The following is a 16948-nucleotide window of genomic DNA, read 5'->3' on the forward strand; positions in this document are numbered from 1 at the left end:
TGTCTGGTTTTGAAGGCTGAATTATTATACCGTTATGACCAGTCAGGTTGATCGTGTTTTTATTAGAGAAACGCACTACGTTAACGCAGAGAAAGAGAACAGGAAAGCGTCCTCACAGATGGGGCAGAGAAGGGCAAGATATGGTGGAGGGTTAATCGCATGTGCAGTGAATTTGGGTCTTTGAGAATCTGTCTTCAGTGTGCGTCTGGGTGGGTGTGAGCACACGCCCCAGCCACCCGAGTCTCTGGCTCCACCATCAGTGGCTCAGCCGTCAGTGTCTCGGCCCAGGCGGCACGTGGAGCCTGGCTGGAAGTTAGCCTTTCCCATCGGTGCAGTCATTTCTCTGCTCTTTGGCCCCTCCAGAAGCTCATCGGCGGGCCCCCCGGGGTAGAACATGGAACCAGGTGCGTCAGGTCACCAAGCCTGGCATCTGGGTGGCCGGCTCCCAGGGGGACATGTGTGTCCCCCCTCCCCGTCCTCGCTCACAGGCCAGTCACGCAGCCACACGGTGCCCGTCAGGGATCAGCAGGTTTCCGCTGAGGTGCTGTGAGGCTCACTCAGTGAGAGAAAAGCACTCTGGCTTCAAGTTGCTCTTTGTCACATGACACAGTTGTGCTGTTCGTTACCTGGGATCCTGCTGTGCTCGTGTCCAGCCCTGTGCCAGCTGCATAGAAGGCGGTTTGTGGAGATCAAATCACCAGTGCCTCTCCCTCCACGCCCACAGATTTCAAATAGTTTTTTTCTTTGAGGGAGTGGAGGCTTGCTTTATAAAATGCAGCCCCGCTTCTCTGAGAGTTCCTCCAGCACGTCTGGACGCGGCACCGACAAAGGTCTGTCAAGGGACAGGAACGTTCCCAAGCTTCTCGAGGAGCACACCACCCGCTTGTGTGACGCTGGTGCCACTTCCGGACGGTGTCATCATCATTCTCCGTCCTGCAGCCTCTGAGGGACGTGCCACAGGGGTTCTGAGCGCCTGGGCCCGGGTCCCTAGAAACGACGTCATGTGGACTTATTTCCTCGCGTTAGAAGCCTCAAGACTGGCCGATGTAGAAAGGTCTCTGCAGATGCTTTGCCCTGCTCTCGTTTTTCGGTTTCAACATAAAATCGTTGTTAGGAGGACTGTTGTTTTCGCCATAGCACAGCTCTTCATTTCGGCCAGCGGGCTGTCAAAAGGCCGTCGCAAGTGCCGGAACGGGTGAACCTGACGGCACTGGGGGCATGCTGCGTTTCTGGAAGCATCGTGAAAATCCCCAGAAGGCCGCCACAGCCGGGGGTAGTGACGGCACTTTCTGCTGGCAGGTTAGTCCGCTTTGGGGTCTCAGAGCCCTGGTTTTCAGCAGCCCTCCTGATCCAGGGACATTGTTTTCCAGGTTGCAAATCACATTCCACATGGACCCATCTTCCCTTGGGACTGTTGAAGTCACGTTCTTGTAAAAGTTCAGTCAATAGTTACTCACAGGCTGTTCCTTTTAAAAGCTATAGTCGTATGTTAATAAATTACTCACCTGCGGTCGCTCACGTGCCTGCCTCTCCTCCTTTCTTAAGAGGTTAAATACACCGAGTTTGAGTCTGGGGCCTTGAAGCCCCTTCCAGCTTCAGGACCGAGGGGGAGGGCTGCTTGTGGTACAGCTCTCACGGCATGGCGACCCACGTGAATGTGCGGCTCCGTGACTGCCACACGTCTGCACTCTTGTACCAGCCGCCCAGATCAGCCTCCCATGGAAACATGGGTGACCTTCGCCCCCGCCGGGCCCTTGCCGGCTCTTATATCCGCACAGACTCCCACACTCGACTCTTGGTGCCTGGCGTCTTCGGCTCAGGTTTCTCTCTGACGTTCGTCCAGGTTGCTGCATGGGGCACTAACTTGCTCTTCTCCTTTGGTGTGTCTTCCGTTGCGTGAAGAAACCACAGTTTATCGACGGTAGACAGACGTTAGGCGTCGTCCACTCGGCTGTCAGGAGTGAGGTCACTGTGTGTGTCTGTGTGCAAGTCTCTGGTGGACATCGCCGTCACTTCCTGGGCGCACGCTCAGGTGACCGGCGGTCGTGGAGTGTGGCGTGCTCGCTTGAGCAGCGCTCACTCCACCAGTCCACACGTCCGCCAGCCAAGTCGTGACTCCACCGGCGCCATGCCCTGGCCACGCTTGGCATCGCACCGGAGCTCAGCCTCGTGCATGCGGCAGCTCCTGCTGCGGTCCTGACTGGCGTTTCTCTGAGGACCATGGTGTCAAAGACCTTTTTGTATTTTTACCGCTTGGATCTCCCTTTTTTGGTGAAGTGCTTATTTTGTCTGTTTCCCATGTCCCCCGTAAGCACACATTTCTACTACCGTTCTTGTTGGGTTTGCCCACTAAAGCTGCGTCAGCCCCATGAAGTGAGACGGAAAGCGTCTCCTCTCTTTCTGTTCCTGAAGGTCATTCCTTATGTGGTTTGTGACACAGCTGGTGACACCATCTGGGCCTCAGCTTTCCTCTGTGGGGTCCTCTTTTACCACTGGCTTAGTTTCTGTAATTTTGTGGTTGTGGTACTATGCAAGCATTCTAGTTCCTCTTGAAGTTTTATTTTTTTGTTTAAAGAATCTGTCCATTTGATCTAAATTTTCAAACGTACTGGCATGAAGTTGTTTATAATATCCACCTGTTTTGTGTAACGTCTGTAGCGGTGTTTGCTGTTCCACTCCTGTATCAGCCTCCTGTGGCCTCCAGAAGTTCCGCAGACGGGGTGGAAAGCAGTGAGTTAATTAAAAAGACGGTAATACCGAGTGTAGGCGAAGGCGTGACGCAAGGGGCCTCTCAGGCTTCGCTGGTGGAAGTGTAAACTAGCAGAGATCCTTCCAGAAAACTGTTAGCTCAAACAACAGACATTGATTCTCTCCCAGTCCTGGAGGTAGAGGCCCAAGATCGAGTGTTGGCAGGGTTGGCTCCTTCTGAGGCTGAGGGAAGGACCTGTTTCAGCCTCTCCTTGGTTTGTAGATGGCCTTCTTCATCTTCACGTGGTGTTCTCCATGTCTGCCTGTCTGTCTCCACATTTCCTAATTTTATAACAACACAGTCTTTGTGGATTAGGGCCCACCCTAACGACCATCTTAACCTGATCATCTGCAAAGACCCTATTTCCAAATAAGGTCACATTCACAGGCCTAGGGTTCAGGTGGCAGCATACGAATTCTGGGGGAGATACAATTCAACCATCACAACTCTTTACGTAGTTAGTGATATCTTCCTTTTTTCTTGATCGATCTGCTTTGGCAATTTTATTAGTATTGGTCTTTTCAAAAAAAGTAAAGGTTTAGCTTTGCTGATTCTTTATATTTTATTTTCACTTTCATTAATTTCTGCTCAGATCTTTATTGCTTGTTTCTTTTTACATATATTGGGTCTATTTTGATATCTTCTTTCCTACTTTTGGAGGTGATCAATTAGCTCATTAATTTTTTCAAACAAGGCTTTAAGTTCTGTTTCAGGACCTGCTTCTGGACAAGGAACAACAGGGGCTGGGTGTGCCCTCCATCGGAAGTGACAACAACTGGACGAGACACATGAGCAACAGTCCTAAAGACCCTGAAATCAGACAGGAGAGACGGTGGTCTCTGAGAGGCCGGTGACCAAGGAGATGTGTCCACAGTTCCCACGTGGAAAGACTTTCCAGGCTCCAGTGTGCATGGGGGAAGCCTGGAGGTCTCCCTGAAGGAGGAGCTGGCGCTGGGCATCCAGGGAGGCCGCAGTGACCCAAGTTCTCAGGGCCGCCCTGGAGAGCAAGGCCCAGTGGAGGATGCCCTGAGCATGCAGCTGGCTACTGACCGTGTGAGCGTATCAGGAAACCACAGAGTCCACGTGGGAACCACTCGAGGGGACTTGAGGGAATGGCCCACAGAGCTCTCCCACTGACAGCAGCAGCACTGCTCCCGGGAGCCAGGGTGGAAACCTCGTGGTGCAGGAGGCCCCAGTGAGAGGACTCACAAGAGTCTGGCCTCAGCATTCAGGGAAGAAAAACTTAATTCCAGACTAACCACTGCTCTCATCCCACCAACGGAGCTTTAAGTGCAAGATACAAAATGATCGAGCTGTGTCCAGAGACTCGAAGTGTTTCCTACTAACAGTAAAAAGCCAAGAAAATACTTGTAGGAAGACAAAAGTATCCTTTGGCCAACAAGGTGAAATTCACAACATCTGCATCCAAATTACCAGATATGCAAAGAACAAGAAAATACAACCCACAAGGAGGAGAAAATTCAATCAACTGGAACCGAACCAGAAATGGCAAATGGGACAGAGTTTGTAGCCGAGGATAGTAGAACAGTTATGAAACTTACTCCTTACGTCCAAGAAGCCGGAGGAAAGATTAAAGACGTTCAGCAGAAACGTGGAAGATGTGAAAAGATCCAGTCAAACCTGTACAGATGGAAACTGCAGTATCGGAGGTGAGAAGTACGTGCAATGGGTCAGTGGAGTGTGACATCGCAGAAGAAAAGACATAGCGATAGGAACTCTGTGACGTGAAACAGAATAGAAAGACGGAGACAGAGCACAGAGCATCAGTGAGCTGTGGGCAAACATGCATAATTGGGGTCCCTGAAGGAGAAGAGGCAGGGGAAAACGAACTTGAAGAAATAATGTCTGAAAATTTGTCAAATTTGATTTACATATAGATAAATTTTATATATAGATAAATTTTATCTATATATAAAACCGTGGATCCAAGAAGTTTAACAAACCCCAGCAAAAGAAACAGGAAGAAAACTAAAAGGTACGTCACAATCAAATTGCTGAAAACCAGTGATGGAGAGAAAACACTTAAAGTAGCCAGAGAGAAAACGTGCATCACATACAAAGGAACAAAGAAAATGATACAGAAGATTTCTTGTAGGAAACAATGCTAGCCAAAAATTAAAACACGGAAAGGGAAAAATCTGCTAACAGAATTCTTTACCCAGTGAAAACATATTTCAAAATATATTTAAAATTTAAGGACTTCTACAGACATACAAAAGCTAGAAGAATTCATCACAGCAGAGCTGCTCCACGAGGAATGATAAAGGGAGTCCTTCCAGCAGCAGACGATGGTACTAGACAGAAATCTGATTGACACGAAGGAATGAGGAACACCAGAAATAGTAACGACGTGGATAAATATAAAGACTTGTTTTCTTATTACTGAAATTGTTTTAAAAAATAACAGACCACTTACAGCTAAAGTAATCACACTGTTTTGTGGGGTTCATAAGGGATATAGGGGTAAAACATGTGACAACAGTAGCACAGACTCAAGGTGTGGAGCCATGGCAGTGTGCTGCCATAAAGTTCTTATACCGGACATGAAGATGCGACGTTACTCAAGGCAGGCAGAGATAAGTTAAAGATCTATACTGTAAACCTGACAGCAAGCTCTAAAATAAAACAGTTATAGCTATTAAGCCAATAAAGGAGATAAAATTGAATCATAAAAAACATTCAATGCAAGAGAAGGCAGAAAAATATGGAAAGAGGAACAAAGAACAGATGGGAGAAATCAAAAACCAGTAGCAATATCTTAGATTTAAGCCCACCCATATCAATAATCACATTACATGTAAGTGGTTTAAATACCCCACTTAAAAGGCAGACATTGCCAGACTGAATAAAAAGGCAAGACCTAGTTGTATGCCGCCTACAAGAAGCCTACTTGAAATAGAAAGACTAACAGGTTAAAAATAAAACATTAAGAGAAGACTCTCCCCGTTAGCATTCATAAAAAGAAAGCTGGACAGACTATATTAATATCAGGAACAGTAGACTTTAGAGAAAGAATATTACAAGGAAATAAAGTCTTTTCATAAAAGTAAAGGTATCAGCTCATCAAAAGGACATAACAATCCTAAATATTTATACACCCAATAACAGAGCTTCAAAATATATTAAGCAAAAATTGTTAGAAATGCAAAGAGAAATAGTGGGATCCACAACTATAGGAGATTTCAACAGCTCTCTCTCAGTAATTGATGGAACAAACCTACAGAAGGTCTATAAGAACACAGAAGACTTGAGGGACATCACCAACCTGTGGGACCCTTTTATAGACACTCCATTCAATGTCAGAATACACATTCTTCTCAAAAGCACATAGAACATTTACTAAGAAAGACAACATTCTGGGCCATAAAACAAGCCTGCCTAAATTTAAAATGATTCAAGCCGTGCAAATTATGTTCTCTGGCCCCAGTGGCATTAAATTAGAAATAAATAACAGAAAGATCTCTGGGAAAAATCTCCAAATATTTGGAAATTAAACATCACATTTCGAAATAACACCTGGATCAAAGAAAAAATCAAAAGAGGAATTAGAAAGTACTTTGAACTGAATGAAAACTAAAACAAAAAATATCAAATTTGTGATAGCGTGATAGTAAGACGAAAGTACAGCTGAAGCAGTCAGTAAAGGGAATTCATGGCACTAACAGCCTATAGTAGGAAAAAAGGAGGCTTCAGTGTCCTCAACTTCTACCGTAAGAAACTAAAAAAGCAAATTAAATCCAAAGTAGAAGAATGTAATAAATATAGCAAAAATCAATGTATAGGAAAAAAAAGCGAGTACAGAAAATTACTGAACTCAGAAGGTTGTTCTTTGAGAAGATCAATAAAACTGACAAAACTCCAGGCAGACCAATTAGGAGAAAAAGAAAGAAAACACGAATCACAGCATCAGTGATGAGGGAGGTGACATCACTACAGATTCTTCACATATTTAAAGAATAATAGAGAATATTACGGATATGCAAATATAGTCAACAATTAAGACAAAATGGACAAATTCCTTGAGAGACACAAACTACAGAAGCTCGTGTGAGAAGAACTAGGTGACCTGAAGAGCCCTCTATCCATGTAAAAACTTGCATTTGTGGTTAGACCTTACCACAAAGAAAACCCAGGACCAGAGGGCTTCAGGGTAGATCCACCTAATATCTAGGGAAGAAATGACACCAGGGCTACACAGACTCTTCCAGAAGACTGAAGAGGACGGGGTGCTTCCCCACGCACCCCACGAGGCCAGCATGGCAGACAGACACAGCCAGAAAGGAACAGTGCAGACAGCAACTTCAGGACTCGCACCTGAGCAGCCCTCAAGCTTCTCTGCCGTTGTGGGCATTTTGGCATCTTTCTTTTTTGAACCTCACGGGAAATCTTCCTTGTATCTTACAAATGAGCCTCCATTTCCTCACTCGGGTTTCTCAGGTCACAGACCTTCTTTCCTGAAGTACACTCTTCAGAATTGGGCTGCCGGTAAGATCCGTCCAGGTTTATCCAGACAAAGCATCTTTATTTCACCTGCGTTCTAGAGGGTGTCACTCACAAGACGGTGGCTTCCTCGGGGTCCCTGCGGGCCTCTTCCTGTGTCACCACCGCTGGCGGTCATTCTGTGGGGAGTGGTCTGTCTTCTCCCGTCTGAATTTAAGCTGTTCTTTTTGACAGTTGTGCAGCCCCTTCTCTCGTTCTTTGGTGTGTAACACACTTATGTCAGTGGTGTCTTTGTGTCCTCCATCAACAATAGAAAACGTCACCATTTTCCCTCAAACAGTGCCTCTTCCACACTTTGCCCCCTCTCTCCTGCGATCTGCTCCATTCTTCTCTCTTAATCTCTTCCCGTTTCCAGTCTTCTGTCTCCCTATGCTGAAGTCTGTAGTGTTTTCAGCTAGACCGTTTTCCATATTGCCAATGTTCTCTACTGTGGTACTTCATCTTACAGGATTTTTATCATCATTATTCAGCCACATATGTATAATCGTAGACGTTCCACTTGACTCTGAATCCTCCTGGTCTTTTAATAGTCTTGCCCCTTGCCCTACCTTACCTTCCCACTCTTTGTTCTTAGATTTACAAAACAAATTTGTGCTGTGCTATGAATCTCCTTCAGTAGCTACAGACTCTGCGTCTGATTCTGTTGTGTTTTGTTTTTTATTTCTGCCCTCTCCCGTCATGGTGCTTTGTTCTCTTGTGTGTTTGGAGGTTTCTGATTGTGTGTTCATATGTGATTAAACTTAATCTCTAGGAGCCCTGAGACCTAGAATGTTGATGGTCCCTTCCAGGGAGAATTAGCGCTTGGTCCTATCCCAGGAACCTGGCTCTGTGGACGTGAGGTGCCCTGAGATCTCTCAAGGGCCCCGCTCCACAGGACTAGGGGAGGAGAGACCAGGCGATGCGGATTTCTGAAAGCCAGAGTAAAAAGTCTGGACTTCATTCTAAGCAGCAGTGAGGAGGCATTAGTGGGTATTAGCAAGATGTGACACGCTCTTACTTGTGCTTTTCAAAGATCATTCCGGATGCTCCCTGCAGACTGCAGCTGGCAAGAATGAAGGAGCTGGAAGCCTGTTGCAACAATGCCAGAGATGACAATGGCTACATGTGCACGTGCCAGAGAGGAATCAGGATGGCCCCTGGGATGGTGGCTTCATCTTTCCTTTATCTTAGGCAGTGACCGAGCTGTATCTGTAAGGAAGGTCGAGTTCAGTCCCTCCTTTTGCGGAACTGCTGAAGCCCTCTGCTCAGGAAAACTCAGAAACCCGGCTCCATGGTCATTCCCTCTTTTCTCTCCCCATCTCCCTGCTCTTCTGATGGGAACAGAGCCGCCCAGGGCACTGATTTGCCCAGCCCTGAGTTTCTCGGACCCCAGTGAGGCCCCCTCCTGAAGGGCTTCATGGAGGCGGCACTGACCCTGTGCCCTGAGCTGGGGAACTAGGATGGTCTGGGCCGGGAGTGGGTGTTCACAAAGGGAGTGATGAAAGGACTTAATTCTGTCAGTAAATTCTACCTTTCCACATCCCAGTGGATCATTTTATCTTACTGCTTTCTTAAATTTCATCAAATGACTTTCAAGAGTGCAGAAACCCACAGGCGTGCAACCGGGACCAAGCTGTGTTTGCCAAGGTGCAGGGACTGAGGATCGCGTGCAAAGGGATTTTTAGCCTTGAGCACATTTTATTGGTTTTCATAAGGTGATTTAAGGTGCGGGAGAAAGTATACAGAGACCTGGAAATAGATCAGGACGGATTAATGGGGCAGAGCTGCCAAGGGCAGAAGGTAAACGCCTCGTCTGCCAAGACAGTGGGGAAACATGGCTGTTTTCCCTGGGCACTGCCAGACCCAGCGAGGCTCTGGCAGCAGAGCTTGGCGTCAACCCAGGACTCTGACGCCCAGGCAAGCCATGTCCCCAGAGGCCCCCCCAACTCGCTGCCTTTCTCCTGGCTGTGCTGTGTCTCCCCAACCAGTGGGTGTGTGGGGGTACACTGGCCTTGGACTCCACAGTCCCAGCTCTGCCCCAAACGATCGGGATTTTCAGGAACCACCCGCTCCGAGCCTGTGAGAAAGGACGATGGCACCGTCCACCTGCTTCCCGGGGCTGCTCAGAGACAAGGAGCTCGTGGGCACGAAATCTCCGTGAGTCGTAAAGCTCTATACAAGCGAAGGCCATTATTCCTAGTTATTTATCTCTTCCACTAAGACTTAAAGGAGTGTTCCAGGAACCCCTGCAGGTAAGACAAACCACGCAAAGCAGAGGCAGAAACAATCTCTGCTTCACTGTGCTCCCGGGACCTGCCCGGACTCCTGAGTGAAGAACCTGGGGAGAAAATAAAACGGGGGTGCTCTGAGCCCCCAGGATGGGGTCATAACAGCAGCGGAGCATTGGGTTCCCTAGATTCAGGGAACCTGGGAGACAGAGGACAGACTCCGAGGTTCCGTAGGGCAGCCCCCCCTACGTGGGGGTCCATGCTACCAGGGACGGGGCTCCGTGTCGTCTGCTCCATCCGCCTCCCAATGAACCCCTTGGCTCTCCCTCGGGCCCACACGGAGGTCAGGCCCCTCTGCCCCTCTCTGCTTCTCCAGAAAACACTTCCTACACCCAGGTCCATAAACCTGCCTCATGGCTTTCTCTCGCCTCTCACCCCACGCCTGGTTGCAACAACAGTGCTTCTTAGGTTGTCTTTCTCCTAGGCCAACATCCTCTGAGCCAGAACCAGCCTCGAGCCCCAAGCGCAGGTCCTGGTGTCTTGGCCTGGCGCTCTGGCTCAGTCAGCGCCCTGCCACCCCCCCCAGGACCCCTCCCACAGTCTGCATTGTCGGGGCCCCTCAGGACCACGTGAGAGGCACTACACCCCACAGAGAGGCTACAGTGAAAAATCGTGACACCACCAGTGCTGGCAAGGACAGAGGAATGGGAGTTCACACACGTGGCTGGTGGGAATGCAGAATGGCACAGCCCCTCTGGAAAACAGTGTGGTGGTTTCCATAAACACTAAACAATACGACCCAGCAATTGCACTCCTGGGCATGTACCCCGGAGTAATGAAAATGTATGTAATTATGTACAAAATCCCGTCTACAAAGGTTCATAGCAGCTCTATGTGTAATAGCTTGAAAGGCGGGAAAACTAAATGTCCCTCAACAGGCGAACGGTTAAATTAACCGTGCACACCCACACCTCGGAATGAAGGCTGCTCCGAGACATGAGGGAGGTGGACCATCGACACACCACAGCTACACGGAGAGAGAAAGCCAATCTTGGAAGCTCACGTGACACAATGCCATTTATACAGCCTTCTTGAAATGACACAGTTTCACCCCAGAGCAGGCTGGTGGTCACCAGGGGTCAGGGAGGCCGGGAGGGCTGTGAGTGCAGCAGGGGCAATCCTGGAGGTGGTGGGACAGTCCGCATCTTGGTGGTGGTGCTGGTCACACAAATCTACACAGGAGATAAGATGACGTCGACCTGTACACACTCACCACGCGCCCAGGTTAGTGAGTTACGGGGGGTTAACCACTGGGGTGCTGGGGGGCCCAAGGCAGAACTGGGCCCTCTCAGCAGCTGTACTGTCTCTGCCACGCTGTGTCATGGGCAGACTGATGCCCCAAAGATGGCACATCCTAGTCCTGGCACCCGTGTGACCTCACCTGGCACAGGACTACGCAGATGGGAGTACGTTAAGGATTTTGAGGTGGGGGCATGGCCCTGGATCATCCGGATGGCCCTACATCAATCTGAAGGTCCTTGTGAGAGGCGGCAGGAGGGTCAGGGTCACAGAGGGAGATGTGATGATGGAGGCAGAGGGTCACAGAGAGCTTGGAGGATGCCTCGTTGAAGGCTCCACCAGGGAGCGAGAGGGTCAGGGCAGCACCAGGGGGCCTGCCTGTCTGTCCCAGTGTCCTGTCCTCCTGCCCCAGTGCTGGGCTTGGGATTGCACCTGCCTTTCTGTCAGCAAGGGCACGGTGTTGACCCCAGTCTTTGTTATGCTACCCCCTTTGTGGTCAGCTTCCATGAGGACAGAAGCCCGTGTGCATCCTGTGATGGGGCACTGGGTCTGTTCTGGCCGCTGAGACCTGTCTGGATCCCGATTCTGCTGTCCCACGTCTTGGCTCCTCCCCCAGCGGCAGGTCTGAGACACAAGCCACGTGCTCCCCCAGGACACTGCCAAGAGGGTGCCAGGCGGGGTGTGCGAGGTGCCCCAGGCGTGCCATCGGGTGGGTGTGGGGCAGTGCATGGCAGTCACTACCCTCCCCGTGCTGCCCTCCAGAGCCGGCTCTCCTGCCACCCCAGCCCCCGAGCCCTCAGTCCAGTCACTGTGACCCAGGAGCCACGTGGTGCCCCATGAACACTGAGCCCATGCACGGACCAACGCCGACCACTTACTCAGACGTGACCCTGTGCTCGTCACCGCACAGCCTGGAGGTGACGGATTCTATTTCCTCCCCATGCTCGGGGCTCAGCCTCTGTGGGTTTCTCTGTGATCTGCAGACCAGGGACCAGTGGCCTGTTGGTGTCTCTACAGGTTCTTGGAGCAACCAGAAAGGGGCAGCCCGCAGTCCAGCGGGGGCTCCCTGACTGTCTCTGCAGGGGACCCCCAATGTCCAGGTACTGGGCACACTGTTGAAAATCTCTTCATGTCGGTCCCCCTAGTTCCTTAGTGAGCCCCTCACTCACGCAGGGGGCTCCTCCCACTCCTTCAGTGACCGATGATGCATCAGGAAGCAGCAGGTGTGAAGTGTGACGCCCACGTCCCCTTCTGGAAGTCCTAGAACGGGATTTCGCTGTTGTATTTCTCGTAAGCCAACAACATACATTTTTTCTTGGTACGTTTTTCATGTCTGAAGACACAGTGATTTAAGACCGTGACCAGTTTCTCGCAGAGAGAAACCGTGCACAGGACACTGGAGGGAGCATTCCAGAGGGCGACGATTTCCATCTGAGCTGTATACTGACACACTGTTCATCACGCTAGCATGGTTTTCTGCCTCGGTTTCCTCTATTCTTTTTTTTTTTAATTATGTTTTCCATGCTGGTTTCTCCAGGTGAACCAGCGTACTGTTGTTGGAAAAGAGCAAATTTCCCGGAAGCAGCCCAAATCCTCCAGTGGCAGAATGAGCAGTTCTCAAACGCAGCCTTGGGCCTTGACCGTGCCCACTAGACACACTTCTGTCTAGAACAACAGCCCCGATCCCAAGTCGCATGAGCCCTGGCAGACCCTGATCCAGCAGACAAATATGAGACGCCGTCTGTCCAGGGAAGAGAGTGGAGGCTTGTTTAAATGCCACAGCCTTGAATACAATTTCCTGACTGGGTTTCTTACCTCGTGAAAGATTAACATTTGTTCAGCCTGTTCACTGTTTGCCACGGGCCTCTGGAGACCCAGAAGTTTCCCCATTTCTTAGCGACGCACACGTGAACATCCCACAGTGTCTGGGTTCGGGTGGAATCTCATTATGGTGACTCCTCTAAGCTGTCCTGTTCATGTGACGAGCCATTGTCAAAACTGCCCTCCTGGGTCTGGGGAGGGGCGACTCGTGGGGAGGGTCTCCACCCCTTGGCTGCAAGGCGGGGGCTTCTGGCTCTCTCTGGGGCACTGCAAGGCTGTAGGCGGATCCCTTGACCTGTCCAGTCTCCTCTTCCTCCCAGTGTGTGGGAGGGCAGGTGGTTCTGGGGGCTCGGGGATGAAGGCAGCCATGGGCAGGTGACACCACATTGGGAGCCTGCGGCTCCATTTTCTCTCCTTCCTTTGGTGGATGACCTCATGATCATTGATTATTAGGGAACTGATTTGGGGTTTTTGTGTATGGTTGGGACCACAACAGAAGCCTAAGAACCCGGAAAGAGAAACTACAGCCCGGGATCAAGGAGACCAAGTCGTCAGGGGAAGTACTGCACTGACCGCTGACCACTGCCAGCTGACTGCTGCCCACTGACCACGTGGCAAGGCCTGCCCACTGCACGCTGACCATTGACCGCTGACCACTGCCCACGGCGGGAAGAGCTCCGGGAGCACCACCTCATGCCCGTCGAGGATGCGCCTTTGCCCTCAGTTTCCCCCAACCCCGCCAGGCGGGAGCAGCGGTGTCCATTTTCTCCTTTCCAACGCACCTCATGACACGTTCGCTGTCTTGCTCCTTCCAAACCCCTTCTGCAGGACCCCAGAGCAGCCCTCTGTGCCAGGGTCACGGCCCACGTGAGAAAGTGACAACCCAGAAGGACCCTCTCCCCAGGGGGCGCAGAGCGCACCAGGTCCCTCAGGGACCCACGTTATGGTCCCCTCTCTCGGGTAACCCCCAGAGCCTCTCCGCCGTGAGACCCTTGCTGCGACCCCTGCACCCTGGGATGGGTGAGGGGGCTGCCAGGGTGCAGCTGGGCGGTGGGGGCACGCCGGGTCCTCGATGACACCTGGACGCGGGAATCCGCGGGCCGCAGGGAGGGCAAAGGCCGAGCACCTGCCTCCCGCGACCCCGCCCCTCGGGCCCGGCCAGACCCCGCCCCCGGGCGCTGGGCGACCCGGCCCCTTCCTCCCTCCAGCCCCGCCCCTCCGCGCGGCCCCCGCCGGGCCCCGCCCCTTCCTCCGTGCGGACCCGCCCCCGCCCCGACCCTCCCTCTGCCGCGCCGTGCTCAGGTGGATGCAGCTCGCGCTGCAGCCGCGTGTCTGCGCACGTGGAGCCCCGGCCCCCGCCCTCGCCTGCGATGCCGCGCGCGCCCAGGTGCCGGGCCGTACGCGCCCTGCTGCGGGGCCGCTACCGCGAGGTGCTGCCACTAGCGACCTTCATGCGGCGCCTGGGGCCCGAGGGCCGGCGGCTCGTGCGGCGCGGGGACCCGGAGGCCTTCCGCGCGCTGGTGGCCCAGTGCCTGGTGTGCGTGCCCTGGGACTCGCAGCCGCCCCCCGCCGCCCCGTCCTTCCGCCAGGTGGGCTGTCCCCGGGGACCTGGGTCGGGCGTGCAGGAGTTGGGGAGGGAGGGCCGTGAGGAACACGGCAGGACGCGGGCTGTGCGCCCCGGGTTCCCGGTCACCTTTGTCCCCGGCGAGTCAGAGCCCCCCCTCCCGCAGGTGTCCTGCCTGAAGGAGCTGGTGGCCAGGGTCGTGCAGAGGCTCTGCGAGCGCGGTGCGCGGAACGTGCTGGCCTTCGGCTTCGCGCTGCTGGACGGGGCCCGCGGCGGGCCGCCCGTGGCCTTCACGACCAACGTGCGCAACTACCTGCCCAACACGGTGACCGAGACGCTGCGCAGCAGCGGCGCATGGGGGCTGCTGCTGCGCCGCGTGGGCGACGACGTGCTTACCCACCTGCTGGCACGCTGCTCACTCTACCTGCTGGTGGCCCCGAGCTGCGCCTACCAGGTGTGCGGGCCGCCGCTCTACGATCTCTGCACCACCGCCGCGGCTCGGCCTGCCTCGTCTCCCTGCCGCCGGCCCACGCCACACGCGGGCGAGAGCCGGACGGGCCTCCGACCCACGCGCCAGACCTGGAACGGCGGCGACGTGGGGGCCAGGGGACCCCCAGGGCCACCAGCCCGGAGCGGGAGGCGGCGTCGGGTCAGCTCTGGGGGAAGTCCACCTCCAGCCAAGAGGCCCAGGCGTGGCCTAGCTGGGGAGCCGGAGCAGGGGCCCGTCGGGCAGGTGTCCCGGGCGCACCTGGGCAGGGCACGTGGGCCAAATGACACCGATCCCCACGTGGTGACACCTAGAGAAACCGCCGTGGAAGCCGCGTCTTGGGAGGGCGAACCGCCGAGGACCCGTCTCCCCGTCCCCCCTCTGCACCGAGAGCGCGAGGCCGGCTCCCCACCCACGCGGCGGTCACCGCGGCCCCGGGGCGCACACGATCCCCGAGTGTATGTCGAGACCAAGCACTTCCTCTACTGCTCTGGCGGCAAGGAACGGCTGCTCCCTTCCTTCCTGCCCAGCTGCATGCAGCCCAGCCTGGCAGGGGCCCGGAGACTCGTAGAGACCATCTTTCTGGGCTCGAAGCCCGGGCGGCCAGGGCCTTCCCGCAGGACGCGCCGCCTGCCCGCGCGTTACTGGCGGATGAGGCCCCTGTTCCGGGAGCTGCTTGGGAACCATGCGCGGTGCCCCTATGGCGCGCTCCTCAGGACGCACTGTCCGCTGCGGGGCGTGGCCACCCCAGCAGGGTCCGCTGACCAGGGGTGCGGTGGAGTGGGCGTCAGCGCCCGGGAGAGGCCAGCGGCGGCCCCGGAGGAGGACGCAGGCCCGCGGCGCCTTGTCCAGCTGCTCCGCCAGCACAGCAGCCCCTGGCAGGTGTACGCGTTCCTGCGGGCCTGTCTGTGCCGGCTGGTGCCTGCTGGCCTCTGGGGATCCAGGCACAACGAGCGCCGCTTCTTGAGGAACGTGAAGAAGTTCGTCTCTCTGGGGAAGCACGCCAAGCTCTCCTCGCAGGAGCTGACCTGGAAGATGAAAGTGCAGGACTGCGCCTGGCTGCGGAGCCCAGGTGAGGAGCCCGGGGAGGAGGCGGCGGCCCTGCAGCATCAGGCCCCCACCCGGAACGCAGCAGAGCCCCTCCCTACGCGGGTAACCCCACCTGTGGCTGTCGGGTGGCTCATCTGATTTCTCTGCCTCTGATCCCCTCTCCCATCTAGTTTTCATAAAACTGTAAGACCCACGTATAAACCTACGAGACCCTCATGGACTCAGGCAGGTTCTGGCAGACAGCAGATGGGACACACGTGGAGTAGGGCTCTGGCAGCAGACAGAAGTGTCCGAAGTTCTCCTCAGCGGGCCGACGGGTTATTCAGGATCCCTTTTTTGACATCAGGGTTTATCACCTTGAAATGGTGCCCCACTGATAGAAATGGGAGCTGGGAGATAAGCCTCCTGAGTTTCCTGGACACACCTGCTCAGCCACGCCTGCTCAGCCACGCCTGCTCAGCCAGCGTACAGATCTGAATTTAAGTTTTGATGTGTGTCTGCTGTGCCTGGGCAGGGCAGACAGAGGAGGGTAGAAGAACTGTCTCCTGAACAAGGACCCAGTCCCATCTTTAGGAAGGAAAGGGTCACCAGGGCGACGGGAGCGGCAGGGCTCTCCTGTTTCAGGGAAGTGGCCACCACCAAGGGTGCTGGCGGGGCTGCAGCTGGGGCTGCAGTGTCCCTCCGGCTTTGATTTTCTCGGTTTGATGTTGAGGTTCCTCTGGTCCAGCCACCACTCAGCCCCCTCTCTCCCAGTGCCTTCCTGGTGGGCACACCAACACCACGAGTGGACAGGACCAGCCACCACCCTCCTCTCCCTGATGGTGCAGCAGCGGCCAGCATGGGCCCCAGTGTTTTCGGCTTGACCCCCCCCCAAACTCCCACAACACCCAGGACTCCTAGAAGAAAGAATGGCAGAGCCTTCGTCAGAGCCACGTCTGCCCATGGGCTGCACGTTACAGTCTCCTGGGGTGGGGACTTTAAATATGCCCCGCCCATCCCCAAAGATCTCGATTGCCATGGCCTCCGTTGGGGGGTGCGGGGCACACCCTTTCTGGCTCCCCAAGAGGCTCTGCGGCCAGGTGATGCGGACGAGGTGACCTTCCAGCAACTGGGTTTTTTAAGGTTTTTTTGTTAATTGTGGGGGGGAAAAACACATGAGGTCTGCCCTCCTAACAGATGTTTAAGGGTACGGAACGGTATTGCTGAGTGTAAGCGCGGCGTCGTACTGCTGGTCTCTCTGGTGTTCTCAT

At 53.9% G+C, this 16948-nt stretch overlaps 1 protein-coding gene across 11 annotated transcripts in view; it reads left to right on the forward strand.

Annotated features, from left to right (window-relative positions):
- Positions 1–13964: 13964 nt before the first annotated feature.
- The window catches only part of TERT (telomerase reverse transcriptase), a 42877-nt gene continuing 39893 nt past the window's right edge, over positions 13965–16948 (forward strand). For all 11 annotated transcript variants that reach the window (XM_058564393.1, XM_058564390.1, XM_058564388.1 and 8 more), the window contains exons 1-2: positions 13965–14186; positions 14328–15720. In XM_058564393.1, the coding sequence (XP_058420376.1) occupies positions 13968–14186; positions 14328–15720 (1612 nt within the window). In that variant the 5' untranslated portion in view covers positions 13965–13967. The remainder of the gene's footprint in view (positions 14187–14327; positions 15721–16948) is intronic.

Source organism: Diceros bicornis, chromosome 20, assembly GCF_020826845.1.
Source record: "Diceros bicornis minor isolate mBicDic1 chromosome 20, mDicBic1.mat.cur, whole genome shotgun sequence".
NCBI classification, from domain to species: Eukaryota; Metazoa; Chordata; class Mammalia; order Perissodactyla; family Rhinocerotidae; genus Diceros; species Diceros bicornis.